At 36.9% G+C, this 27,776-nt stretch overlaps 1 protein-coding gene across 1 annotated transcript in view; it reads left to right on the forward strand.

Moving 5' to 3' along the window:
• BCKDHB (branched chain keto acid dehydrogenase E1 subunit beta) overlaps positions 1 to 27,776 on the forward strand; it is a 307,967-nt gene that overhangs the window by 11,666 nt on the left and 268,525 nt on the right. The window contains exons 2-3 of the mRNA XM_056818521.1: positions 14,642 to 14,719; positions 19,106 to 19,174. Coding sequence (XP_056674499.1) covers positions 14,642 to 14,719; positions 19,106 to 19,174 — 147 coding nt within the window. The remainder of the gene's footprint in view (positions 1 to 14,641; positions 14,720 to 19,105; positions 19,175 to 27,776) is intronic.

A 27,776-nucleotide genomic window follows, 5' to 3' on the forward strand; every position in this document is an offset into this window, starting at 1 on the left:
TTATAAATGTGGGAGGTGGGGATTAAATTTGTATTTCACTTCAGCTACTAAAATGGACCTTAGCTCCTGTAAGAGGCAGGCAAAATGATTAGTGTTGTTGAAAAAAATCTAAAAATCATGCCTAAAAGACCCCTTAAAATCAGTTCGAGATATTTAGCTCATTAAATTCTCCAAAGGTTGTTACACAATTGTAACCATTTTTTAATGAATCTATCCATCCTTTAGGTGACAATTTACAAATTCAAAAATAGAAAAGGCTGTTTTTTTATATGGGCTTATTCTAATATTTGTTCAGTATAGTTATAGGGGAAAAGCAACAGAATATAACAGTAGTTAAAACCCAGTACATTAAAATGATTCAGTGTAACAGAATAGTATTGAATACATTATAAAACCAACAAAATTAAATCTTAAACAAAATAATCAGCAAAATGCAATACAGAGATTTTTATAAAACATTGGAGTCTGAAAAGTCTTAAAATATAACCTTGTCTCTTTAAAGTTCATTGGTTTTTTTTTTTTAGCCATTTAGATGCCTATTGTCAGAAGGCAGAAGATTGGTAAGGGATAGGGAATGGGGTTCAAGTTCCTTGCCCAGGGTCACACAGCTAGGAAGTGTCTGAGGCCAGATTTCAACCCAGGACCTCCCGTCTCCAGGCCTGGCTCTCAATCCACTGAGCCACCCAACTGCCTTCCCATAGTGAGGGTAGGTTTTAAGATCAAATTGGGTAGACCCAGATGGCACAGAGTTGCAGGGAGATGAATTCTCTCCAGAATCTCAGGTGAGATAAATGAAAGGATCAGTGCAATCATGAAAAAACATCCCTTGAAATCGGCAATGCATTGCTCTCCCATAGAATATGTCATACTTGTAACTTCCTATTTGGAAAAGTCTCTTCCTTCTACTCATTCCCCCCCCCCCCCCAATCTGCTTCATGGAGGCTAATTGTAGCCCAAGGGAAGGACACCCCTGTTTTTACCAACTGGTTTGTGAGTCCTGAAGAAACTGGGGCAGCTACCAGCAGCCTGGGTCCTGGGGCTGGCCTGGGGTGATCTGGCTGGGTTGGAGATCAACTGGGGCTCGGCCTGGCTGGAGGAGGGAGGAGTCGGGATTGGGAGAGTGATTTGGATCAAGCAGGTCCGGAGTGGATGAATGGAGGCAGGAGCAAGCTGAATCAAGAGGCTTTGCTGAAAAGCCTTGGAGAAACGTGGCTTAAAAAAATTATCTAGGCAGTTGTTCCCTCTACAACTGATCAAAATAAGCTATTGAAAGCTGAACTTATGGATAGTCACAGTAGAGAAAAGGTTTAGGAGAGTTAAGAAGATTGAGGGTATTTCATCACAACCGACGTGGTCAGCCACAACTGTAAAATTTAAATTTAGTCTCTAGTAATAAAAATATTATATTTGAGGTTTATTAAGGATTATTAGAAATCAAGGAATAAAGAAATACAAAATAGAAAACCACGTTCCTAGGGTTGAGTAGCCCATTCAAAACCCCCTCACTTGACTGACCTCCATGTGACTTAATTGCTCTCCAGCCTCTCATGGGAGTGTAATGTAGAGAGGTATGTGCCTAACCATTGTACCCTGGCATCTCCTCACTGGTCTTCAGCCCCTGTGGGAAATTTCCTCAATTGATTTGCCAAAAACTGTTAAAGGATTCTACCCTTAGGTTATATTCCTATTGACTTTTGAAAATCTTTCTAAAATTCTAACTTAATGATTAACAAACTCTCACATAGTCATACAGTCCACATACTAGTGACTGAACCCCTGGATCATCATCATCTGAACCCCATTCCTTGTCCTTCAAGTTCTGATTCTTTATTTCTACCCCCTTTGCCCCATAACTCTTCTCTGCATCCCTTTGCCCCTCAAGTACAAACTAAATGCTATTCTTACTTCTACTGTGCTCTCTACAATGTCTGCTTCATAGTCAATAAGCTTGTCTTCTTAAATCTTTTCCTTTGCCACTTCTTCCACTTTCTGGCTCTCACTGAGTTCTGATGTCCTCTTGATAACACAGCCTCACTGGCAACTTTTTGCAGCACTGGCTTCATTTTCACTTGTTCCCCTCAACTCTCTGGTTGAAAGGTAGGGAAGATGGAATGCTCCTTGCTCTCTGTTGCTACTTCCAGGTTCTTCCTTTACTAGGTAACCTCTCTTCCTTTGTAGTTTATACAAGCCTCATCTACCACGGTATCAAAATCCTAGTAGTTGTTGTCTACAAACCTTCAGACTACTCTCCTTTCCTCAATGAGTTTAGTACCTGACTTTCAATTTTCTTTGCTCTTTAACTTTTGAACCCATAGTAGGGAATTTCATCAAGTTTCCTCAAACAACCTAACTTCTTAGTTTTTTAACCTACTCATTTCTCATGACATATTCTTCTATCCTACGTTAGCCACATACAAAGATGGTTGTGTACCCTTGATATTGCCATTACACACTAAAGTACCACTTTCATATTCAAGAACTCTGGCATTTTCTTTCTGATTACAATCTATTGGCTTTCTACCTCTCTTTCTCTGTTTTCTCATATCACACTTTACTGCTTATATATACTGTCACCTCTAGTCCTTTGATCCTTCAGTTCTTTCCTGGGCTTATCACTCTTGTGCTAGTCATACTTTCTTTTCACTATCTCAACTCCTTGGTGAAATCAATTCTACACTGTTCTCTTCAGTTCCTTGCTCTCTTATCATATTTTTTATTGTTTTTTGCCAAGTCTACTTGAATTACTCCCACCACTTCTCACCAAGTGCTGCTGAAGGAAGGTGAAAGAAATCAAGCTACCATTTTGACTGGATTTACCACAAATTTATGTCATATAACTTCAAATGGATTCCCCCTTGCTGCTAGGCAATACTTCTACATCCCTTTAATTCACCCTCCTCTTTATCAGAGTTGACCTTCCAGATTCTTTCATCCTTCTTCAAATTTCCCATAGCTTCATCCCCACCCTGTCTTAGCGGAGAATCTTGCCTCATATTTTACAGAAAGAATTGAAGCCACAACTCTTTCTTCTCTTCTCCTTATCCAATATCACTATGATGTTTTCTGCCATTATCTCTTCCTAAACTCCTTTCTCATGTGAAGAGTTGACTGTTCTTGCCAAAGTAAAACCCTCTTCCTGCACAAATGATCCCATTCTATTCCATCTCCTCCAGCAGGTTGCTTCTTCTATCATCCCCACTCTTTCATTTATCTTCAATCTTTTGTTTCCTGACTGCTTCACTAATGCATGCAAATATACCTGTGTTTTCTCCTTCCTTTGACTTCTAATCCCATATTTCAACCCAAAGTGCTTTTTTTAAAGAGATCTTCAAACGCAACTTCTTCATTTTATTTAATTTTTTTTGCTTTTTACCAAATAGTGATTTCTTATCTCCCAAACTGGAATCTGATTTTGTCAAATACAAGATTACTATATTCTTTTGTTGTACTTTGTTGTATGTCTGTTTTGTTCCACTGATCTACCATTCTATTTCTTAGCCAGTACCAGATAGTTTTGATAATTACTGTTTTATAAATACAATTTAAAATCTGGTAGTGCTAGACTTCTGTCCTTTCTCCGCCCCTCATTAATTCTTTTTTTTAAACAATATTTTATTTGGTCATTTCAAAACATTATTCATTGGAGACAAAAATCATTTTCTTTTCCTTCCCCATAGCTAACGCACAATTCCACTGGGTTTCACATGTGTTCTTGATTCGAACCCATTTCCATGTTGTTGGTATTTGCATTAGAGTGTTCATTTAGAGTCTCTCCTCAGACATATCCCCTCAACCCCTGTAGTCAAGCAGTTGCTTTTCCTCAGTTTTTTTACTCCCACAGATTGTCCTCTGCTTGTGGATAGTGTTTTTTCTTCTAGATCCCTGCATATTGTTCAGGGACATTGCATTGCCACTAATGGAGAAGTCCATTACGTTCGATTGTACCATAGTGTATCAGTCTCTGTGTACAATGTTTTCCTGGTTCTGCTCCTCTCACTCTGTATCACTTCCTGGATGTTGTTCCAGTCTCCATGGAATTCCTCCACTTTATTATTCCTTTGAGCACAATAGTATTCCATCACCAACATATACCACAATTTGTTCAGCCATTCCCCAATTGAAGGGCATCCCCTCATTTTCCAATTTTTGGCCAACACAAAGAGTGCAGCTATGAATATTCTTGTACAAGTCTTTTTCCTTCCCTCATTAATTCTTTTGCTATTCATCTTTTATTCATCCAATGGATTTTGTTATTATTTTTTCTAATTCAGTAAAATAATTTTTTTGGTAATTTAATTGGGATGACTGAATTAGTAGATTAATTTAGGTAGAATTTAATTTTAATTATATTGATTTTGCCCATTTATAAACAGTGAATCTTTCTTCATTCATTTAGATCTGATTTTATATGTGTAAAAAGTAATTATGTTCATGTAATTCCTGGGTATTCCCTCACCTTACCTTCCTACCTCTTGATATATACTCTCTTTAGGTATATCTTCCATTTCTTATCCCCTTGCTCTCCTTTCTTGTAACCCATGCTTCATTCTCTTAGTCCCTCAGTCTCTCGGGGGTGGGGGGACTCCTAGTCCCTCCCTTATCCTATCCCCCTGCCCTCCTGTTTCTTTGTCCACAAAGAAGATTTTTTTTTACCCTTCTAATTGTGTGTGTTCTCCCTTTATCCTAGATCGAATGAAATGGTAATTCTTCTACTCATTCCTTCTCCATATGAGATAGCTAGCTATTCTACACTACCTCCTCCTGATCAACTCCACTACCATTTTGACTCATTCTATTGCATTTACTTTGACCTCAAGTTTCCCATCTATACATGCTCTTTCAAAATATTTTAGCCATGATGCCATCCCCAGGGGTTGTAGATGATGTCTTCCCACATAGGAATCAAATTTTGGGTCACTTGTGATTGTTTTTTCATCATTACTTTTGTATGTTTCTTATAGAACACATTTTCTACTGAGTTTTGCTTCAGGAATAATTTAAATTCCTTTAGTTCTTTAAGCATTCTTTTTTACTTTTTAAAAATTGTACTTATCTTTGCTGGATATGCTATTCTTGGTTATAAACTCACTTCTTTTGTTCTATGAAAAACTATGTTCCTTGTCCTGTGTTCTTTTAATGTTGTTGCTGCTAAGTCTAGTGTTATTCTGATTGTAGCTACACAGTATTAATTTTTTTTTTGGTAGTATTTTCTTCTTAACCTGGGGGTTATGGAATTCAGCAATGATGTTTCTGTGAATTTTCAACTCTGGGTTTCTTTGAGATGATGATCAATAGATTATTGTAATTCATATTTTACTCTCCCATTCTAGAATTTCTGGGCAATTTTCCTTGATTTTTTTGGAGTATGGTGTCTCAACTCTCTTTTTAAAAATTGTAACTTTCTGTGAGTTCAACTATTCTTACATTGTCTTTATTTGATCTATTTTCCAGGGAATTTCTTTTTTTTTTGGTGATAAGATGTTTCATATTCTCTTCTATTATTTGAATCTTTGGATTTTGCTTTATTATATCTTGTTGTTTTAGGAAATCATTAGCTTCCCTTTGTCCAATTCTATTTCTTATTAGATTATTTTCTTTCATGAGTTCTTGGATACCTTTTTCCATTTGGGTGATCTTTCTTCATAGTTTTCTTGATTTTCTTGCATTGCTCTTAATTTTTCTAATTTTTCCTACACCTTTTTCATTTTTTAAAAACCCTTACCATCCGTTTTAGAATCAGTACTGTGTATTGGTGCTAAGGCAGAGGAGTGGAAAGGGCTAGGCAATGGGGGTTAAGTGACTTGCCCAGGGTCACACAGCTGGGAAGTGTCTGAGGTCAGATTTGAATTGAGGTCTGTTTGAAGCTTTTCCAGAAGTTCTTTTCGAGCATGTATCTATTTATTGTATTTCTTTGCTATTTTTGAAGTAGCTATTTTTACTTGACTGTCCTCTGAATTTGAGCTGAGGTCTTCTCTACCTCCATAATAGCAATGAATAGTTTAATTCCTTCTCCTTTGTTTGTTCATTTAAAAAAAAATTAGTAGTCAGGACATTAGACTTAATTATTGGCTTTTTGCTAGAGTCTTAGGGTTCCTAAGGTGCTGGAGTATGCTATCTCAGCTTTCAGGAAGATTTTGTGTTTGTTTTTTTCCTGGGACCTATTTAGTTATTGCAGTTTTTATAGTCCAGGGTCTGATATAATCCAATGTCCTCTTCTCAAACCCCAGTGAGTAATTTATCTCAGGTACTCCAACCAGAGTCTGTTGGCGTTTCTGCCATTGCAATTGCAAGCAGTTGCCCCCTGTGGTAGCAACCAAGACTCTGATTTCCTGGAAGTGACCATGGCTGATGGGGCCCCAATCCCTCAGCAACTATGCTAACTAGTAGTGCCAGCTCCCGTTTTACTCTTCAACTACCCCTGTAGTCTGGGATAGAGCAGTTGTCTAATCTATGTTCCTCGGGCCTCTAAAGTCTCTCTCTGATTAGCAGTGAGGCTTGAGGTCCTACTCCCAGGGCTATTCACTCCTTTTATCCCCAGCTGTGGGCGAGTTGGGTCTCCAGAGCTGAGGTTTCAGCTGACATAGCTGCTCCCAGGGCCCTTCTGCCTGCTGATTCTATTCCAGTGGTATCTTCACAGATGCAAACTCCATGGCTCAACAAATTAGGTGAAGTTGCCAGTCCTGCCTCCAGGGGCTACTTTGCTGAGTCCACTTTCATTTGCTCTGGTCCTGTCCCCCTAGTTCCTGTAGCAATGGGATTGAGGTTAGGAAAGTCAGAAACCTTCCTCCCTAATTGTTCCTGGCTGTTCAGCTTCACTTCTGACATATCTGTCTTTCCTGCTTTCAGCATTAATTCTGTCGAGTTATTTTTGATTGTTTGTAGGGGGTATTAGGAGAGTGAGGAAACTTTATGCCTTATTCTGCCATCTTCTCTCAAAGTGCCCTTTCTAAAAAGGGATTTCTTTTATGTTCTCATAATTACAAAATTCAGGGATCTTTTAAAAATCTTTATCCTTGTTGACCTTTCTGCAGCCTTTTACAGTGTCAGTTATCCTCTTTAAAAAAAATAATTTATTTATTTAGAATATTTTTCCATGGTTACATGGTTCCTGATTTTTCCCACTCCTCTTCCTTCCCCTCTCCTTTAGGTGACAAGCATTTTCACTGGGTTATACATGTATCATTGTTTAAAATCTATTTCCAGGTTATTCATATTTGTAATAGTGATTTTTTAATGCCCAAATCCCAATCATATCCCCATTGAACCCTGTGATTGATCATATGTTTTTCTTTTGCATTTCTACTCTCACAGTTCTTTCTCTGGATGTGTGGATAGTGTTCTTTCTCATAAGTTCCTCAGTGTTGTCCATTACATTTGATCATTCCACAATGTTTCATTTTCTGTGTACAATGTTCTCTTGGTTTTGCTCCTTTCACTCTGCATCAATTCCTGGAGGTTGTTCCAGTTCACATGGAATTCCTCCAGTTCATTATTCCTTTCAGCATAGTAGTATTCCATCACCATCAGATACCACAATTTGTTCAGCCATTCCCAAATTGATGGACATTCTTCTTCCCCTGTTTTCCATTATTTTTTTTTTCCACCACAAAGAGTACTCAGAATGCAGCTATAAATATTTTTGTACAAGTATTTTTCCTTATTATCTCTTTGGGTACAAACCCAACAGTGTATGGCTGGAGTAAAGGGCAGGCAGTCTTTTAAAGTCCTTTGGGCATAGTTCCAAGTTGCCTTCCAGAATAGTTGGATCAATTCATAACTCTACTAGCAATGCATTAGTATTTCAATTCTGCCATATCCCCTCCAACTTTTATCACTTTCCTTTGCTGTCATATTGATCAATTTGCTAGGTGTGAGATGGTACCTCAGAATTGTTTTGATTTGCATTTCTCTAATTATAAAATATTTAGAGCACTTTCATGTACTCATTGATAATTTTGATTTCTTTATCTGAAAACTGCCTATTCATGTCCCTTGCACATTTATCAATTGGGGAAAGACTTGATTTTTGTACAATTGATTTAGCTCCTTATAAATGTGAGAAATTAGATCTTTGTCAGATATTTTTGTTATAAAGATTTTTTCCCAATTTGTTGGTTCTTTTGTATTCTTTTTAAATGAGTCAGAGAATGTGCCTCTATATTATTGAATATTGTAGTTACTTATGCATTTTTCTTATCCACCTCCCACATTATAATTTCCCTGAGGATAGACATTATATCTTATTTAATCTTTCTATTCACTGAAGATGTACCTAGCCCAGCATTCTGTAAATACCCCTTTGGCTTCCTTGGTTGCCTTCTGCTCGTAATCTCGGAAAAAGGATCCTGACTAAGGAGAGTTATGTTTTGATTCCCTTCCCTACTCCCAATTTCTTCCTGAGAGGTATGAGTAGAGCTCCCTTTTGCTCATTAAAATGGGGCTTAGCTCATGACCATAGGATAGTGGCTATTAGAGATGGTGGTGAAGTGCTGATTCTGCTTTTCTTATAATATTTTCAATCAGAGCTGAGGTCTGAGTTACTTTGTTGATATTTAGTTCCTTTCCCTTCTTCTCTCAGGTAATTAATTCTCTTTCTCAACTGCTACATCATCCATTCCTTTGATGAACATTCCTTGTTTCTACATTGGGAAATTGTTATTAAAATTGCTTACTTAAAAATTTAAAAGTAACATTAGTAATTAATCTCAGGTTTTAGTGTGAAGTTTTGTGACTCCAGTGGAGGAAGTTATTCTCATTTATCCTCCCTTTAGAGTTCGAAGGGACTCTTGAGGTCCTATCTCCCAGCTTTATTTTACTGAGGTGGAATTCAATTCAGAGAAAATAAATGACTTGTATAAGGTCACATTGTTAGTGTAGCACAATTTGAACCCGTCTTCCAGACTGCAGACCAGGGAATATGACATATTCCCTCTCTTAACATGGGAGGCTAAATAGAATGATTTTTAAAAGTAGAGTGAAAAATAAACAGGAAGAACATGTTAGAACATTCAGGCATGGAATGACCAAGGTCCCAAGATTTCTAGTGGTTCAATAAGTGATGGCACGCCTCGGTAACTAGGAGGAGCCCCATCTCCATTTGAGACAGCTGGCAGTCAATTGAGTCATTCTCTATAAAGCTTCTTCAGAGGGGAGAGAGAAGCTTTAAGGTAGGAAGATAGAGAAAGGATAGAAGTTTTTGATACCATGAGGGGGATGACAGAGTCGAAGTAGAGATATGAGGTGGCAGGAGTAAGTCTTTATTAATTACCAATAAGCCACAGCCAAAGCTCTGATCAAAGGACCCTTCCGAAGGCTTTTACCAGTCCAGAGATCCAGATTCAATACCACACAGGTCGGAGAGATGATAGAGAAAGATTAAAGCAAAGACAGCCATCAGTTCGAGCTGGAAGGGAGCAAGAGCAGAAGAAAGAGAGGTGGAGCTGGTTGGGCCCTATTTAATCTCTTTGATATTCAAATATACACAGTACATAGGGATGATCAACTTTGGTTAATGACAAGGTATAGGTGTGGTTTCTCTTAACCAGGTGAGCACAAAGAAACCTGTGTTCCCACCTAACCTGGGGGAAGCTGGGGTCAAAGGTCAGAGGCTTTCCCAGCCATGTGCAATACTGAGCATGCTCAAGACTGAGCATGCTCTCTTCTAAGGCAATCTGTACATACCAACTGTTTCCCTTGCCTGTAGCTAGTGGTGGACTGCTACACTCTAATACATTTCAAACATTTAGACAGTTGTAGTAAATAATTTAAATAAGATGATTATGTGCATTGTTTCAGATATCACAGATATTAGCCGCATAGAATGTTTATTTTCATCACATGCAAGTAGTTAAAATAACTTGGTACTGAGGGAGATCTAAATTGAAAATTGTCTTGAGAAATTAAGCCAGGAAAAATGCCAAGGCCCAGCTACAGACAGATAAACTTCAAACCTAGCTAAGGCCCCGCTACAGACAGATAAGCTTCGGACCTTGCGTTGGGACCTACCCAAGGTCCCTGATAAACTTCAGCACCAAGACCCCAGGTGCAAAAAACAACTTTCCAACAAAGGTTATTCATGAAAAGTATTTAAACCCCAGCCTGTCAGAAGCAATTTGGAACTCTGATGGCAGAGGTTCCCACTGATACGCGTATCAGTTTCACAATAAAGGGTCTTTTCTGTGTCTGATTACATTGCCTGAGGTCTCCCTTGGTGGTGGGTGAATTCCTGGACCTTAACATTACCATCATCAACAAATTCACCCAGAGACCCTTTTAAAATAAACTTTTGCTTTAACTCTTCCAGGAATTCTGGTTGGGATTTGTTTGTAAGCTGTGATTTTCTCTGAGGCTCTGTCTATAGATTTTTTGAGCCTTTTTTTCCCCCCTGGGTTTGTGTCTTGAACTTCCCTATCACTATATTCACTCTTTAGGGTGAAATATACTTTTCTTTGCTCATTCTTCCAGCTTACTTATGTGAGGGCTTTGGATTTTATGTTATAGTTGTGCTTTTTTTACTTCTAGGGGTAATATCTGACATGAGTTTCTGTCTTTTCACACCCTTCTGCTGCTTTAACAGCTCAGTCTGGGCCTGCATCTTTTTAATGCTCTGAGTGATCCAGGGCAAATAATGGTCCCTGTTGTCCTGCAAGTTTTGCAAGTTTTTGATCCAGTTTTGGGTCTTTTGGTTTGTTCTTGGTTGGGAGTTTCATTATAGTGTGACTGGATTTAGTCACAAGCATGCTAGTAGGCTTTGTAGGTTCAAAGCCACTGAGCCATAGGTTTTTCTTTGGTCTGGGACTCTTGTACCTGGAATAACTACTAGTTATTCCACTACAGGGTTCAGTCTGTATAGGGTTCAACTCAGAGACTAGAAATGAGTTCCTGTTCTGCTTCTGGGACCAGAGCCCACATTGCTATTTTTTGGCTTCTGAACTTATGCATTGCTCAATTTTTTTTGCTAAGTAAACGTGCTCCTCTCTGCCACCCCTGGATGCAAGTCCCCTCCTCAGCTGGCCCTGAATGTGTGACCTAGAACTGGGTAGTGGGTGGCAGAGCTTTTAGATGGCACCTGTTCCAATACTGTGTACTAGTTCAGTGATCCCCTGGGATCTCTTTCTGCCCTGGTTCTTTTTGCTCTTGCCCCCAGTCTCAACTCTTTGAATCCTTGGACACCGTAATTATTCTGCATGTTTTTCTTTCCTGACCAGCCTCAACTCTGGCATCAGTGGAAAGCCACTCTGTGTTGGAAAAAATGGCTTACTTTGATGTTTTTCTTGAATGTCCCAATCAGAATTAAATCTGGTGCATTTTCTACATCTTTATAGAGGAGATTTGGTGAGAGAGTAGGCCAGTGATGGGCAACCTTTTGAGTTTGGTGTGTCAAAATTTGCCAAAAACCCGAGCATAACTTGGGTGGTATGTCACTTTGAGAAAAAAACCATAACTTCACGATATTTATAGTTTAAGAAAAATGCATAATTGTAATATATAACTGTATTTAATAAACCAATAACTAATTATTTAACTTATCTACTTAGTGACTTTGTTCATCTGTCAGTCGGTTTCTTTTGTTGATCTTTATATTATTTAACTTGTGGGGTGCCGTGAGGGGGAGGGGGAATTCTTTAACTAACCTGCCTATTGGTGACATTTCTGTTGCTGAATTTCGTTGGCTAAACCTTCAATTGAAGGTTGGTATTTTGTACACTTCAAGCCCAAGCAAGTGCTACTAACATCATCTGTCAATCTGTTTATTTTGTTAATTTAGGCCATTCCTCCCTCCCCCACCATGGCCACGGGCTGCAGGCAGCTCGCTACTCCACCATCTTTACTCTGCCTGTAATACTGGTCACCTAAATTCTCAACCTCAAGTCATTTTTGACTCTTTGGTCTACCTCACTACTTATCAGTTACCAAGTCTCACTTTTATCTCTTGCATCTGTTGCATTGTTTGTGTTTACATATTCAAATATTCAGATTCTCATCACTTTGGGATGTTACATTTTTGTAATTGCCTCTGAATTTCCCAATTTCTAATCTCTTCTTTTTCTAATATGTCTTCTTTGTGGTAGTTAAAATAATTTCCCCTTTAAGAATCTCTTCATGTTGTACACCTCTCAAAAAGCTTAAGTGACTTTCCTTTGCCCCTAGGATGAAAAGCAAACTCCGTAGCCTTTCACAATCAGACTCCAGCCTACCTTGGAGAATTATTTCCAAAAGCTTCTCCACATGCAAGTCAAACTGAAAGACATACTCTTCCTTTGAATTTGACAGTTCATATCTCACTTCCATGCGATGGCATAAGCAATACTATATATATTCTCTACCTCTTGTTTCTTAAATAACATTCTTCTTTTAAGGCTCAGTTCAGTCTTGATATAGAGGAAGAGAACATTAATAACTGTGGGGAGTAATAGACAAGTTCTTACCAATTTATCAGTAAATAATACTTGGCTATTAATTGATGTAGTCTTTTAATCCCTTCATTTGCTAGTGTTCTTTCTAAATTTCTCTCTAGGTACTCATTTGTATTCATGTTATATCTACCAGTAGAATATGTCTAACTCCAGAGACTTTGGTGTTTTCCTTGTATCCCAGTGCCTAATGCTGTGTCTTAAAAGTGGTAGTGACCTAGGTAATATTTGGTAAATTTAATATATAAGAATTAATTGAGATGTTGGGAAAATGAGGTATGCCTAGATGCTAAGCAAAATAACTAAGAGCTGCTTATAGGCTAAAGGTCCTATCTGGGGGCTGGAGGGAAGGAGTAGGTCAGTTTCTTTAGAAAGAGACCTTGCAGTTGCCTTGAGATTTGATTACAAAGCTAGTCTCAGCTATTAGGACAAACTGGAGGAGTAGGTCAGTCAGAATCAATACTCAGAAATCTTAACTGGGCAAAAAGCCACAGAGATATAGTATCCAGACCAGGAGAAAGCAAACAGTACCCAAGCTCTTTAGGAGAGCACAAATAAGAGTGGAGTCCAGGTGTAGAGACCAGAGAATTTTTGAGCTGAAAGTCACCTTGGGAAATCATCTGATCCAGATTCCTTATTTGGCACATGAGAAAACTGAAATAGAGAGATGTTAAATAGCTTGCTCAAGGTCACACAGCTGATAGTGGGCTGAGTCAGAGATAGAACCTGGGATCTTCTGCCTCCCAGTAAAGAATTCTCTATACCAGTGGTGGTGAACCTTTTAGAGATGGAGTGCTGGCCCCACCCACTCCAGAATGAGTATTGTGCCTGCCCCTCCTCCCAGAGGCTGAGTTCTGTACCCCCTCTACTCCTCATTGAGACCAAGTCCTGTCCAACCCCCCACCCCCTTTTCTTATCCTCTCTCCCCACCTCTTATCCCAGACAGGGGAGGGAGGAAACTCTCCCATTGGGCTGCTGGGCAGAGGAGTAGGTGATGAGAGGTGTGTGTGGAGAGGGTGAGGAGAGTGGCCAAAGCACTCTGTTCCCCTCCTGCTATGCCATGCTGTGAACTATACTCCCCTCAAACCTAACTCCTCTCTAATCCCACCACAAGAATCACCTTTACCACAGACTCAATAGACTGCTGTCTGCGCCACATCCTCAGGCAGCATGTGAGCTCCCCCTTCTCCCAGTCCAGGACCTTACCCCAGACAAAGGAGGGAGGGAGCACTCCCATTGGGCTGCTGGGTAGAGGGGCAGGTGAAGTGAGGAATGTCCTCAGAAGCATGGAGAGATGGAGGGGAACAGCTTCACCCTGAGTCCCTCTGGCTTGCTAGTTAAAAAAAAGAAAAAACCCAACACAAAAACAAACAAAAAAAACTACAGGCATGTCCACTCCATGTGCCCTTTTTGACACATGTGCTATAGGTTCGTCATCATGGCTCTATACTCTGTGAGGTTGCTTCTTTATATTAGTCCCAATAGTTATCAGTTTCATTTTAGTGTATTGTAGTCTGCACGATATATAGTATACTAATATTCCCCAGAGCTAAAATCCATTTTTATCACTCTAATCTTATTTTTCCTTTTATTGTAAAAATATAGCTATACTCATTTCTCAGTGATTATATATTTCCTGTATCTTAACATTTTTTAAGTCTAATTTGAATCTCCTTCATGAAGACTTTCTGAATGCCTGAACTTATCTTCTTCATTTCCCACATTTTCTATGCTTCTTAATAAATCAATTTGCATTATTTATATCATCTTGAGTTTTTGTTCAGTAGTTTAGTTGTGTCTAATGCTTTGTGACTCCATGGGATTTTCTTGGCAAAGATACAGGAGTGGTTTAACATTATGTGATTTGACCAGGGTCACATAGTGATTGTCTGAGGTCAGATTTGTAGTGCTATTTAATTGTTTCATAAGTGTCTTTTTCCTCTAACAACATTGTCAATGCTTAAATATTCCAATTAATTATTGAGTTGAATTGAATATTTGAATCGTGTCTAGCTTGAAGTTTCTCATAGACCTTTCAAAGCTTCAAGTCACTTAACCCCATTGCCTAGTCCTTTCTACTCCTCTGCCTTGATTCCAAGATGGAAGGTAAGTGTTTTTTTTTAAAAAAAAGCTTATTTTCTACTGTAAAGATAATTTCTGCTTAACGAATACATATTTAATTTTTATGTATTTTAAAGTATCTAAAAATGATATTTTTAATCTCACAGGACAAACCCAGAAAATGAATCTTTTCCAGTCTATAACAAGTGCCTTGGATAATTCACTGGCCAAAGATCCTACTGCAGGTAAAACTAATTGTGTCTCTGTGAACATTACATTAAAAATCTGCAGAATAATTAAGGACTTGTAATTTTTAATCAATATAGTAATTCATTATGGAATCCTACCTGATATTTTTTGGCATTTTATCTTGATTATAACCAAATGTTACAAAACAACAAAGATAAAGAATGATATTAATGTTTTTGTTAAACTTACTCCTGAGACTTACACTTATTAGATAATATCAAGTTAATTTAGCTTTCATAATATCTATAACATTGAAATTTCATTTTATATTTCTGATTTAGTAATGCCCTATATGTAATTTTGTTCTGTTGAGCATATAAAAATAAACTAGGCTACAACTTAAGCAATATTATAATCTTAAAATCTTAGAATTTAGAGCTGGAAATAAACTTAGGATCATCTTGTTCAGTTTCACTGTTGCAAATGAAGAAACTGAGGCCTAGAGCAAAGCCCTAAGGTGCAAAATGCAAACTGCTTCAAGAGTGACGCTATTCCACCCTAGCTTTTGGTGTTTAGGGAAGGAAGAAACTTTCTGGACTTTACAGAGAGATCTCTATTTTTAAGAAGATTGGAATATGGGATGCCAGTAGTTGTTGTCCAAATGAAGAGGAATCTGCCTCCTGTATTTGGTAGTACCAGCAGCAGATTTCTCAGCTATAGAAGTTTTAGCTGTTTTTGTATTTTGGATCTCTTTGGCAGTCTGGTTAAAGTCACAAAATTAAATATATAAGATTACAAAGGAAACACAAATTATTGAAATATATTTTCCCTTTCAAGATGATTGTCCACGAACATAACATAGACATATTCTAGTGTGTATAAAGGTGTTGGGGGAACTGTTAACTCCTGGTATGGTGACAAATATATGTAATGTTTCTTATTGAAGGCTGAAGCAAGTGAATTGCTTGGAACTTGGAAGTTCTGAGCTTGCAGTGGGCTAAAACCCATTTCTACTTTGTTTTGCATCAACAGGGTATAAAAAGGAATTCTTTATTATTTTTTTTTAATTTAATGGGGGACTTGGAGGTCCTCTTACCATAGAGATGTATAGGGTTTAACCAACCCACAGTGACAGGAAGTAGAAACTATGGAGACAGGAAGGAGAAACCATAGGGAAAGGAGGGAGGAACCATAGAGACAGGAAGTGAGGGAGAGAAAGGGGATAAAAGGGAGGTCAGTTGTTGACAGTGGGGGCTCTCAGTTTCTGGGAAGTTGGCTGCTGGGAATGAGTTGGGTTGGTGGTTGGTATTTAGTTGCTGGAATATAAAAGTGGGCTTGAGCTTACTGAGAGGGCTTTTTGGCTTTAGCCTTTAGAGGGCTTTTTGGCTTTTGGGCTTTTTGGTTTGGGCTGTTAGGTTTTTTTCCCCCTTCTTGAACTTTTTGGAAGGTGGCTGGTCTTCATTGACAGACCTAATTGGGGTTGGATTAAACACTGATTGGGTTGGTTTTGATTGGACTGGATTGGGTTGAAACTTTGTGGGGTGGTTGTTAGTTGTAGGTAGATATAGGCAGTTTTAGGTAGTAATTATAGGTAGTTATAAGATAACTAGTATAGACATAAGGAAATTTTCTTTCTCTACCTCTTTCCTATATTTCTCTCCTTTACTATATTCATTTTACTATGTTCTTTTACTATCTCTATTTTAATTAAATTATTATGAGTTGTTCTCTTATTTTGTCAAAACTCCCAATTTAACCCTTACAAGGGTGAGCTCCCAAGAATGGGGATCACCATGCTGTTAAGTAGGGGAAAATCAGTCCAGATTGGAAATGGAGTAGGTCAAAGTTTCTGTGCAGATGAGCAGTATGGATAAGTCTGTATTTCAAGCATGGGCATAATATAAGACCCATTTAAAAAAAAGAAATTAAAAGGAAGTTGATTCTACTGCTTCAGGGCTGCCAAGGAGACCAGAAAGACTTAAACTATAGTTCTGTTACTAAAAGTGATTATATATTATATTTAGATTTTATATGTCAGATATAAAGTAAAAAAGTACAGCTTATGCAACTAGTATGACATATATTTTTCAGTTCACAAAAATAATTATAATAACACAAAAATCCAACAAATACAGTGCCCTCCTTCAACAAAGCTTTGGCTTTGATTCTCTTGTTATTTTGTTTAAAAAAAACCAAATCTTATTTTAAAATGTTTTAACTTCATTTTTGGTAGAATACTAAAGTTAAAAAGTTTCAAATTAAGGCATTTCATAAAGAGCTCAATACTGTTTATAACAAAGTTATTCCAATTTTTGTGTTAGGGCCTAATATTATAATCTTTTGTATAGTCCTTAAGAGTTATACTGTGCTTTTTCATTGGGAAAAGAGAGCCATTACCATTGATATATTTAGTGTTTTGGGGGGAAAGTTTGAAACAATTGTGTAGTAGTTTTGATATTCTGAAAAATAAAAATTGATTTCTATAGTTTTCTTTCCCTCCAACTTAAATGTTGTGTGGTATTTTAAAATATTTTTTTTGGTTTCTCAATTCTTATGAAAATTATGTTTACAGTTAACTGTAGTCTTAAGGATGCAGTAGTATTATGTCTAAAAATGCAAATATGCCTTAATTGAAAAATACTTTATTGTTGAAGAATGCTAGCCATTATCAGAGCCTTCAACAAATTGTAATCTTTTTGCTGGTGGAGGGGCTTGCCTTAGTGTGAATGGCTGCTGACTAACCAGAGTGGTTGGTTGCTTAAGGTTGTGATGGCTATGACAATTTCTTAAAATAGAACAACAATAAAGTTTGCCATATTGATTGACTTTTTAACTTGAATAGTTAAAGACCATTGTTAGGGTTATTAATTGACCTAATTTCAATATTGTATCTCAGGGAATAATAGAAAGGTCTAATTAGAGGGAGGGAGGGGAGGGAATGGCTATTCAGTGGAGCATTTGGGATACATACATTTAAGTTCTCCATCTTATGTGGATATAGTTCATGGTGCCCCCAAATAATTACAATAGTAACACAAATGATTACTAATCACAGATCACTGTAGCAGATATAATAATAATGAAAAAGTTTGAAATATTTATTGAATTACCAACATATGACATAGGGACATGATGTGAGCACATAACTGTTGGGAAAATAGTGCCTATAGATTGGCTTGATGAAGGCTTGCCACAAGCCTTCAATTTGTAAAAAATACAGTTTTTGCTAAGTGAAATAAAGTGAAGCACACTTAAATGAGGTATGTCAGAAGGAGGAGTCTTAACAGCAAAAAACAAACAACAGATGGAGTTGGTAAGACAAGTCCTGGAGGGTCAAGCAATGGAAGAAAACTGAAATTTCAGTCCTTATTGAAATCTATAAGATTTCAATGCCAGGAAAGTTGATTCTATTTGTAGATGTGCTTTCTTAACCTTTATGAACTTTTGACAGCCTTTATTATGGCTAAACATTTTCCAAGAATTAGATGAAATTATATATACTTATTAGGCATAGAAGTGGATTAGTGTTGATGGGACTATGAGAATAAATATGATCACATTCTGGGCCATTTTAATATTTCCTTAGATAATTAATTAGAAATTTTTAGTATTTTGTTTTTTCCCCATTTATGTGTAAAAAAAATTAACATTTATTTTTTGAAATTTGGTGTTCCAAATTCCCTCCCTCTCTATGGCCCTGAGACAACAAGCAATTTGACTTAGGTTATACATGTGCAGTCACACAAAACCTTTTCATACTAGTCATAATCATACTTTTAAAGGTGTAAAATAAAACATAACATTATAAAGGAAACAAGAGAAATAGTTATAAAATATTTTTAAAATATCAAGTTAATGAATCTAGGTAAGGAATCCCAGGTTTTGAGAACTCTCTTTATAAGGGAAGAGTAGCATTTATTTTGCAGTTTAGTCTTAGAGAACTGCCTGGGGCTCTGTGACTTACTTGCTCGAATTTACAGACCAGATATCTTGCAGAAACAGGATTTGAACCAAATTCTTCCCATGACTAAACCTCACTGGGGCTCTTTTTCATGTCAATATTTCAAAAATTCGGGATTGAAACAATTATGAGTAAATTTTCAAACACCTGAAGCTATTTGAAGGCACCTGTATGACTCTTGAGGGAAGGGAAGGAAACAAGCATTTATTAAGTGTTTACCATATACCAGACATTGTCATAAGTGCTTTACAAATTCTACCTCATTTTACCAAGGCAACTAGACTTGGTGAAAAAAGAAATTGGGTGTCGACTTCAAGTGCTGCCTTTTCTATGAAGTTATCTGTATGACCTTAGATACTTATACTCTCTGGGCCTCAGAATAAATGTGATTTAGTCAAATCGAAGTACTTAGTTTGATATTGTGATGTGAACATATTATGTATTTTTCAGTAAACTGTATTCTTTAAAAATTACCTTTCAGTAATTTTTGGTGAAGATGTTGCTTTTGGAGGAGTCTTTAGATGTACTGTTGGCTTACGAGACAAATACGGTAAGTTTTCTTTGTGTTTGTTAACAATGTTAGTGCCTATTTATGTAAAACTCTTGAGAATTTTCAGGATTCAAACCATGTGAAATAGATAGTCATAAAATAAGAATAAGGCTAGTTTCTTTGAATTTCCACTTCTCTCACTACTGTTACAACCTTCTAGAATAGCTGGAGGTTACATCTGCATTTCAAAATAGTCCTTTTTTGTTTTCTTTTTCTTCTCTTACCTTCTGTCTTAGGATCAATACTGTGTATTGGTTATAAGGTAGAAGAACAGTTAAGGGCTAGGTAATGGGGGTCAATTGATTTACCTACTAGCATCATACATCTAGGAAGTGTCTGAGGCCAGATTTTAACCCAGTACCTTCTGTCTCTATGTCTGGCTCTCTATCTACTGATCCATCTTCACTGCCTTCTGAGAATAGACGTTTTTCAAGCACTCTTTTTCATTATATCACTTCCCTACTCAGGAAACCTATTGTATCTGTTCTAAGTTGCCTATTATACCATTTAAGCTGTTCTCTTAATTGTCTATTCTTTTCCTTTTCTGAGTTCATGTCTTCTTGCCCTTCTTCATAATTCTTTTGTTTAGTCAGGTCAGCCTTTATATTCTCTACACATGGTCAATTCTTATGCTTCTAGTTTTCTTCCTTGTTCCTCTAACAATTCATATTTTTCCTGAGATGGAAGGCCTTTCTTTGGCAGCTATTAGGTGGCAGGCACCAGTCTTGCCCTGAGGCCGTGGAATGCATTTTAGGGCCTTTTTCTGGGTCTCCATAGTCAGTTGATGGGGGCATATAAAAGCATACATACGTGTATGAGCATATGCATGCTTTAGGGATACCAAAACAGAAATAGATTATTTCTTGCTCTTAAGGATCTTACATGTTGTTTCTTACTGGACCTATGATTTTATCACTGTGGGGAACTCAGGGAAGAACTCCTGCACCCATTGCAGATTGGAATGTGCTCAATATCTTAGAAAGTCTTAGAAAATCATTTGGGCACTTGGACTTAGTGGCTTGTTTGAAGCAGTACAACCAGTGTTTGACACAGGTGGGACTTGAACAATCAAGTCTTCCTGATTCTTAGGACAGCTTTCTTTCTATTATGCTGTATTGCCCCTTGAGCTTCTATTCTAATGTAAACAGATACTTCCATAATCTTTATTCCTTGCCTCTTCCTTATCCACCACTCCTTGAAGTCCTAAATGTTATATTATTTTTATTCCTCATCTAGGTAGACAGCAAGCTGGCACAGTGGGCGGAACCCTGTGCCTGGAGTTAGGAGTTCAAGTTCAGCCCCAGGCACTCATTAATTGTATGACCCTGGGCAAGGCACTTAATTTCTGCCTGTTTCAATTTCCTTAACTGTTAAATGGGGATAATAATGGCATATAAAGGCTTGTTCCCTTCCTCACTCAGATCATCAGTCAGCAGGCCTATATAACACAATATGAATATAATATAATATAATTATAGATTATTCTTTCATGAGGTCTCTCATCTTTTCCTCTTAGTGTTTCATGCCTAGGTTACTTTAATGTCCTCCTGATTGCTTTTCTTGCCTTCTCTATCTATCCTGCAAACCACCACTAAATTAATTTTCCCAAAATGATAATTTTATTATAATAATAATAATAGTAAGCACTTATACAGCATTTGAAGGTTTGCAAAATGATTTATAAATTTTTTAAAAATCTCATTTTATCCTCACAACTCTGAGAGGTAGGTACAATTATCCCATTTTATAGATGAGATAACTAAGGCAGATAAAATTTGTGACTACTCTCCCTTCCCCTTTGCATACACCCCCTGCTCCCAAATCAAAATCCCAAGCCATGAGGGATTGATTTTTAGACTTAATTTTTATTGTTATTCTTTAGCTCTTGCTTTATTTACTTTTCTGTGTATTTATGCCTTGTTCTCCAACTAAATTTTAAGGAACTGTGTATAAGTCTTTAGAATTTTGGACACAGTAGGTATATGAATTTGAATTCCATTTAAAAAGTGTAAATTATCAGACTTGTTGAGAACTTCATAATTTTCTAGATATAGAAAAAATAAAATATTTTTAAAAGTATTTTCTCTTTTGCTTACTTTGTTGCTATGGAAATAAACTAATAATTATGATTTAAAGGAAGTGAATATATGAAGCAAATGGGAATAAATAAATAACTTGTTTATTTGTAGTCTTTCTTTTATTGAAAAGTAGGAAAGAAATATGTTAAAATATTAGGTTCATACTTCCTCACATGGTAGTTAGGTAAAACATCTTTAAATTTCATGGAGAGCCTTTTTTTAAAAGTTCCTTGGTTTCATAATATGGAAACATCATATTTTCTTCTTTGAATATATTATGCCAGATTTCTAACTTAGAAGCATTCTTTGGGAGAGTTAATGTGTTTGGTAAGTAGTGATCATAATCACTAGGTGGCACCCTGCTCTTTGGAATAAGTCATATCTCTCCCGTCCTACCTCTACTATTGATTAGAAAAAAGCCTTTAAACATTTTTTAGAAAGTAATTAAAGCATCATTAAAGGGATAGTTTTTATAATTTTAGATCAGTTTAATTTTTTACTGATAATATTGTAAACTGATTACAATTCTCTATTTAATATTCAAAAGAAAGAGATCACTAAAAACAGGAACATGAAACAGATACTTAAGGAGAAATAGAATAATTTTTTAGGTGATGAATGTGACATCATTGATTTAAAATGACTATCTGTAGTACTTTTACTCCCTTTTCTATAAATATGGTGACATAATCTAACTGTTAATGTTATTATTTATTTGTTTGAGGTAATATTGGGTTATAGATATGGGCCTGACTTTATTAATCCAGAAGACCTGGTTCAAGTTCTACCTTTGAAAGATATAAGTAGTGTGACTTTGGGCAATATAATTAACCCTTTAATGGCTGAGTTTCCTATATTAAAGAAATCATAGATCTGAACAATAACCAAATATATAGTTGAAAAGAAATATAAAATAGCATAATTGAATCAACATGAAATTGACATTTCATATTTTGTGAGAGTGGATTTTCATAGGAGTTCCATAAAAGTAGGATTTAGCTTTGCTTTTTCACCATAAAGGTTCTAATTTAATTGATTAGTCAAGCTTTTGGTCATTTTTCTAACATTTTTCTGGATAGACAAGAGTTTTGTTAAGAATAGGTAAGAAACTGAAATAGATGAGAAACTCAAGTATATAGCTATATTGTTGCTTCAACTGAACCTATTTGAATGCCAACTTTCAATCTAAAGAACTGTATTTCACAGTTATGGTTCATCTCTAATTTTATTACTATATGAGCCCCATATTACAAGCCTCATTAATCTGAGGAATTATCATCCTTCGATTAACAAAGAGTGAGCAGTATTGATGGGTAGATGGGTAGAGCAGAGGACTTGTAGTGAGAACACTCAGGTTCTAGTTCTCTCTCTGCCTCATTCTAGCAAGTGACTTTGGGCACAACTTCTCTTGGTCCTTCTTTTAAGCTGTCAGGCAGGATCCAGTGAAGTAATGTATGCCAAACTTGCTTCCAAATGTGCATAGAAGGGGTGACTAATGAAACTGTTTTTGAAAGCCACAGTGAACACCAGTCACATTACGTTATAGGGTGAAATATTATGAAGTGTTGTGGTTGTGAACTTCTACTGAAACCTTTATTGATAGCCTTGAAAGGCTTTTATTTTCAGAGGATAATTTCCTGAGATGATGTTATTGAAAGAAATTCAGTTAATAAGGCTTGAGTCCGGTAGAGGATATGTTGATTTAATTTGTTCAGTCTTCAACTTGGGCTTTTCCTGGGCCTTTCTTTTTGTCCTTCCTTATTTGTTCCTGTGTTCTGCTGGTAAAGAAATTTGAATATATCATTATAATATGGGAAAATCAATATACCATTTGCTTGTTCTTATAAACACGAGGGAAACTGTGTGGCATTATTAATTTTATATAATTAAACACTTTAAAGCCCTGAAGGAAGGAATATCAAGTATGTGTCCAGTTTTAGTTTCCAGCTGTATTAAGAGCTTTAATTAGGCTCTTTTTCAATCTTAAAAAATTCATATCCTACTTAGGTACAACCTCCCGGCCCGCGAGAGGTTGCAAGGAGAGAAGATAGAAACAGGATAGAAGTTTTAGATCCCGCGAAGGGTGTGAACGAGCCGACTTTAGAGATGTAAATAATCGAGTCAGTAATCAATTAGTGATTTTCGGAAGCCACAGCCTGTTCCGACCACTGGTGGTTATTAATTCAGGCTATTCCCATCTAATGGTCTCAATTTAACACTGCACTGGTCAGAGGATAATGCTAGCTCAGAAGAAAAGGAGATCAGAAACTAAAGGCGGTAGATGATGCTAGGTATTAGCATTAGAAAAGAGAGAGAAACAAAGAAACAAAGAAAGCCAAAAGGCCAGGCCTCAGGGAGAAAGATAGAGAGGAGAGGGAAAGGGGAGAAGTTGCTCCATTGCAAACCTGTTGGTGTCCTCCCAGTGGGCGGGCTGGCTGTGTCATGTCCCTTATATTCTCTTTGATATACAAATGAGCTCAATACATATTGATCAGTTACATGATACCTCAATACATATGGATGAGTTACCTGGCATATTGCCATTGGATAATTGCAACTTATGACAAGGTGAAGGTGGGGTTATTATCCTCAGGTGAGTGAGACAAAGGAAAGCAAGGTTTCGCACCCTAACTTCAGCCACGCTGGGAATAGAGCTCATTGCCATGCGCAGTATGGCCATGTGCTCACTCACAATCCTTGTCTCTCCATAATACCTATAGGCTGGACTGCTACATTAGGAATTACGAATATATTAAATCTGAAGATTAAAAAGATGTTATGAGTTAGTTTACAACAGAGGCTATCAACAATTTTCTTAAAATATTAATCACTCCTTTCTCTAATTAATATCAGATGATATTTACTAATTACACAAAAATTATTAGAACTGAAACTGTGTGTTTTAGTTATTGAAATACTAAAGACAGATTTTTAAGCAAAGTGGTTCTTAGGGCATGGTGAATCTGAGCAATGACCCCTTGCCCTGCACTTTGGGGGAATCTGTACTTCCCTTTCCCTCTTCCCCTCTTACCCCTACCCAGATGTCCTGATCTTTAAATAGTCAAATAACTTAGAGAGGCAAGTAAGGAAGTAGTCTGAAGCTGGTATGATTGCTTTTGTACACATATATATTTCTACCTCTAAACTGCTCTCCTAAAACAAGGACAAGTTGCTCCAACCTTTCCTCCTTTAATTTCCCAGAGCAAAGTATTGCTTTAGAACCCAGTTCTTCCCTGTGAGAACCTCACACACACACACACACACACACACACACATGTATTATATGTATATATATTCAACATATACAGATATATATATTCATTATGTCTATATACATCAGAGATTACCATTTGGACAAGTGAGGACACCAGAAGAGGTAATGGTCTGGTGCCACAAAGGACAGAGGAAAAGGAAAGAGAAAAGTCAATCTAGAAGGGGAGAATAGCAGAGTTTGAAATTATGGATAATATATGGCAAACCACTCTAGTATCTTTCCAAAGAAAACTCCAATGGGACCATGAAGAGTTGGATATGACTGAAAATGATTGAATAACAACTCCACTATGATAGAATAAAATGATTTCTCTATTTCAAGTGATCAGTAATAAACTTTATGTAAAATAAGAACTTGCAGTTATTAATTTAAATCCAACACTCCACAGAGTAATCATCCTACAGCACAAATCCAGTAACTCCCTATATTGCTTTAAGTACTTTTGGAATTTAAAGTCTTTCACAGTCTGGCTCCCATGTCCCTTTTTACCTTTCTTCCTCTGTCCCAGCCAAATTGACTTACTAGCTGTTCATCTACACATAACATGCCAGTGTAGTGTGTGTGTGTGTGTGTGTGTGTGTGTGTGTGTGTGGCTCAGTTCTCCCCCACCTTTACATAGCCTAATTTCTAAACAACTCACTTCTTAAACAATCAGTAAATATGGTTCATTTACCCTTAGGTGCAGGACTTTAGATCTCAGTTGTAAGAAATATCTTGTGGGAGAGAATAGAAAGGGAAAGACTAAAAACTTGAACTGTCTCAGCTAGAGGAAATGCCCTGAGAGCCTGGTACGTACCAGACTAATAAACGACCCTTTGCCTGATTGCGCTGTCTATTGGACTTCTGTGGTGGTGGGTGACAACCGGGACCCTAACAAGGTGAAACTCCCAGGTTAAAAAACAAACACAAACCCTACAAGAACAAAGGAAACACTTCAGTTTGAAAAAAGCGAAGCCTCATCTCAAATCCAATAGTTTGAATGTGTGTACACATTTACATGTACACATATGTATAAAGTGTGTATATATGTATATGTATGTATGGATATCTGTGTGTGTATGAGAGAGAGAGAGAGAGAGAGAGAGCAGGAAGAAATACCCCTGAGGGACTAAAATGAAACTGTTAGACCTTGGGGCTAAGGTAAAAAACAACAAAACAAGAAAATGAAAAAAAACAAGCCCTCATGTGCTAAGGAAATAAGAAAAAAATAGTTTACAAAAATACCAACCTCCACTCAGGCTACAGTTGATTTTAAAAAAGGACCTTAATCTCTTTACTCTTACTCCCTCAAGGAAAAGACATCAACTAGGTCTCTCATATCAGAAGAAGATAACCTAGATTTAAATGAGGATTAAAGAAAAGACCTCCTTCCTCTATCCAAATGAAAGGTCTTCAACTGAGACTGATCAAAGGAGAGAACTTGGATGTTTATGGTGAAGGAAAAGGCCTACAGAAAGACAATGTGAGTTAAAGGAAAAAATCTCAACTTGATTTGATCCCCAGAATAGAGAAAATGTAGAACTCCATTCCTGAGGCTTCGGCAACAAAAATTATTATTGATGACGATAGTACTTTTATGATGCCATGAATGAATAAAAAGAGTAGAATAACTCAAAACCATCTATAATCAAAAACCCAAAGGAAATAAAAAAACAATTTCCCCACAAGAATTTTTCAAAGAAATGTTGTAAAAATTTTTAAAAGACATAAAAGAAAATAAAACTATGAAAGAGAAAATTGGAAAAAGGATCAATAACAACATAAGAGGTAGAAAACCTTAATCTAGAAACAGAATTCCTAAAAATCAGAATGCACCAAATGGTAATTAATGACTCAAGGAGACAAGAAGAATTTTTAAAACATAAGTGAAAAGAATGAGAAAATAGAGGGATACCTCACTGAAAAAAAAATCGATGTAGAATACTATACTTACCTTTGCCTTCTGGAATCTCTAGCTCCCTTCAGAACTCACCCCATATGCTATCTATCTCCTACTTTTTTCTTATTCCCCACCAGATACTATAGCCCATCTTCAAATGCTTTATTTATGTTTCATATATTTTATATTTATATTTATTATATTTCTATTTATATCTATGTATGCATGTGTACATGGTAGAATGGCTATTCATATGTGTAAATATGAACGATTTTGAAAACAGGGCTGTTTCATATTTGTCTTTGTATCCTCAGAGCCAGCCCAATTCCATACACATAAGTAGGTGCTTTAGAGATGCCTTTTGATAGAATAGCTAAGGAGGAAACAAGAGACTAGACTTGCTACTGTTTGCTTGTTGATTGTGAGTGTAAGGGGAAATTTTTAGGGTTGTGACAATCTAAATTTAATTGGTCGCCAGGGAAAATCCCAAATAAAATATTCAATTCAGTTTGGAAATTTTATGGTGATTTAATTAATATTGAGGGAAGGAATTAAGAAGAGAGAGGGAAAGGGTATAGGATTTCTCCCACCTAGCCTGTGCCAGGGGAAGTTCAAAGATCTCCACCACGAGGTCTCTTCAGAAGATTAGAGGCTTCCTAAGAAGATAGTGTTTTGGAAGGTAAAGGAGAAAAGAATCAGCCTAAACTCTGAGAGAGCTCAGAGAAGACGCCTCACCTGAACTAGGTTACTAAGCTTCCCCCAGTAGTGTATCAAGGACACTTACTGCCAAACCCGGACAATAGCTGCCCCCACGCCAAGATGCCAAGATGTTCAGCATGCTGCTGCCAGCCACCTATCTGCACAAAGAAGCTGAGAGAGGAAGTAAAGTGAAATATATAGACTGTTTCTACATTACTTTCCTACGTCTTACATGTACCAGTGGTAGCTCAAGTTTGATTTAGGACAGCCCAGGGGTCTGTCAGTTGTTTCTGATTTGTCATTTGCTAGTACATGTCTGTCATAGGCCATCCTTCTCAATACTTAATCCTTAAGTAGGGGTGTAGACATTCCTGTATTTTTAGACTAAGCAGGGTGGAGTAAATCTAAAATTCACATGAGACATGCTAGGGCAATGGAGTGAAGTAGACTCTTTCAGGACTTCCTTTTCTGTGGACCGATATACTACTCAGGCATACAGTATGTATTTGCTGTGTCTGTAGTCATTTGTGGAGCAGATAGGAGTGGTGGCCACTGCTACAGACTGACTTAGATGGGTTAAAAAGACTATATAGAGTGGTAGTGAAAACAGTAGACACTCTTGAAGATTCATATTTGAGATGACCTGTTTTTTTCTAGTATCTTTGGATTTTA

This window comes from Monodelphis domestica, chromosome 2, assembly GCF_027887165.1.
Source record: "Monodelphis domestica isolate mMonDom1 chromosome 2, mMonDom1.pri, whole genome shotgun sequence".
Classification (NCBI taxonomy): Eukaryota; Metazoa; Chordata; class Mammalia; order Didelphimorphia; family Didelphidae; genus Monodelphis; species Monodelphis domestica.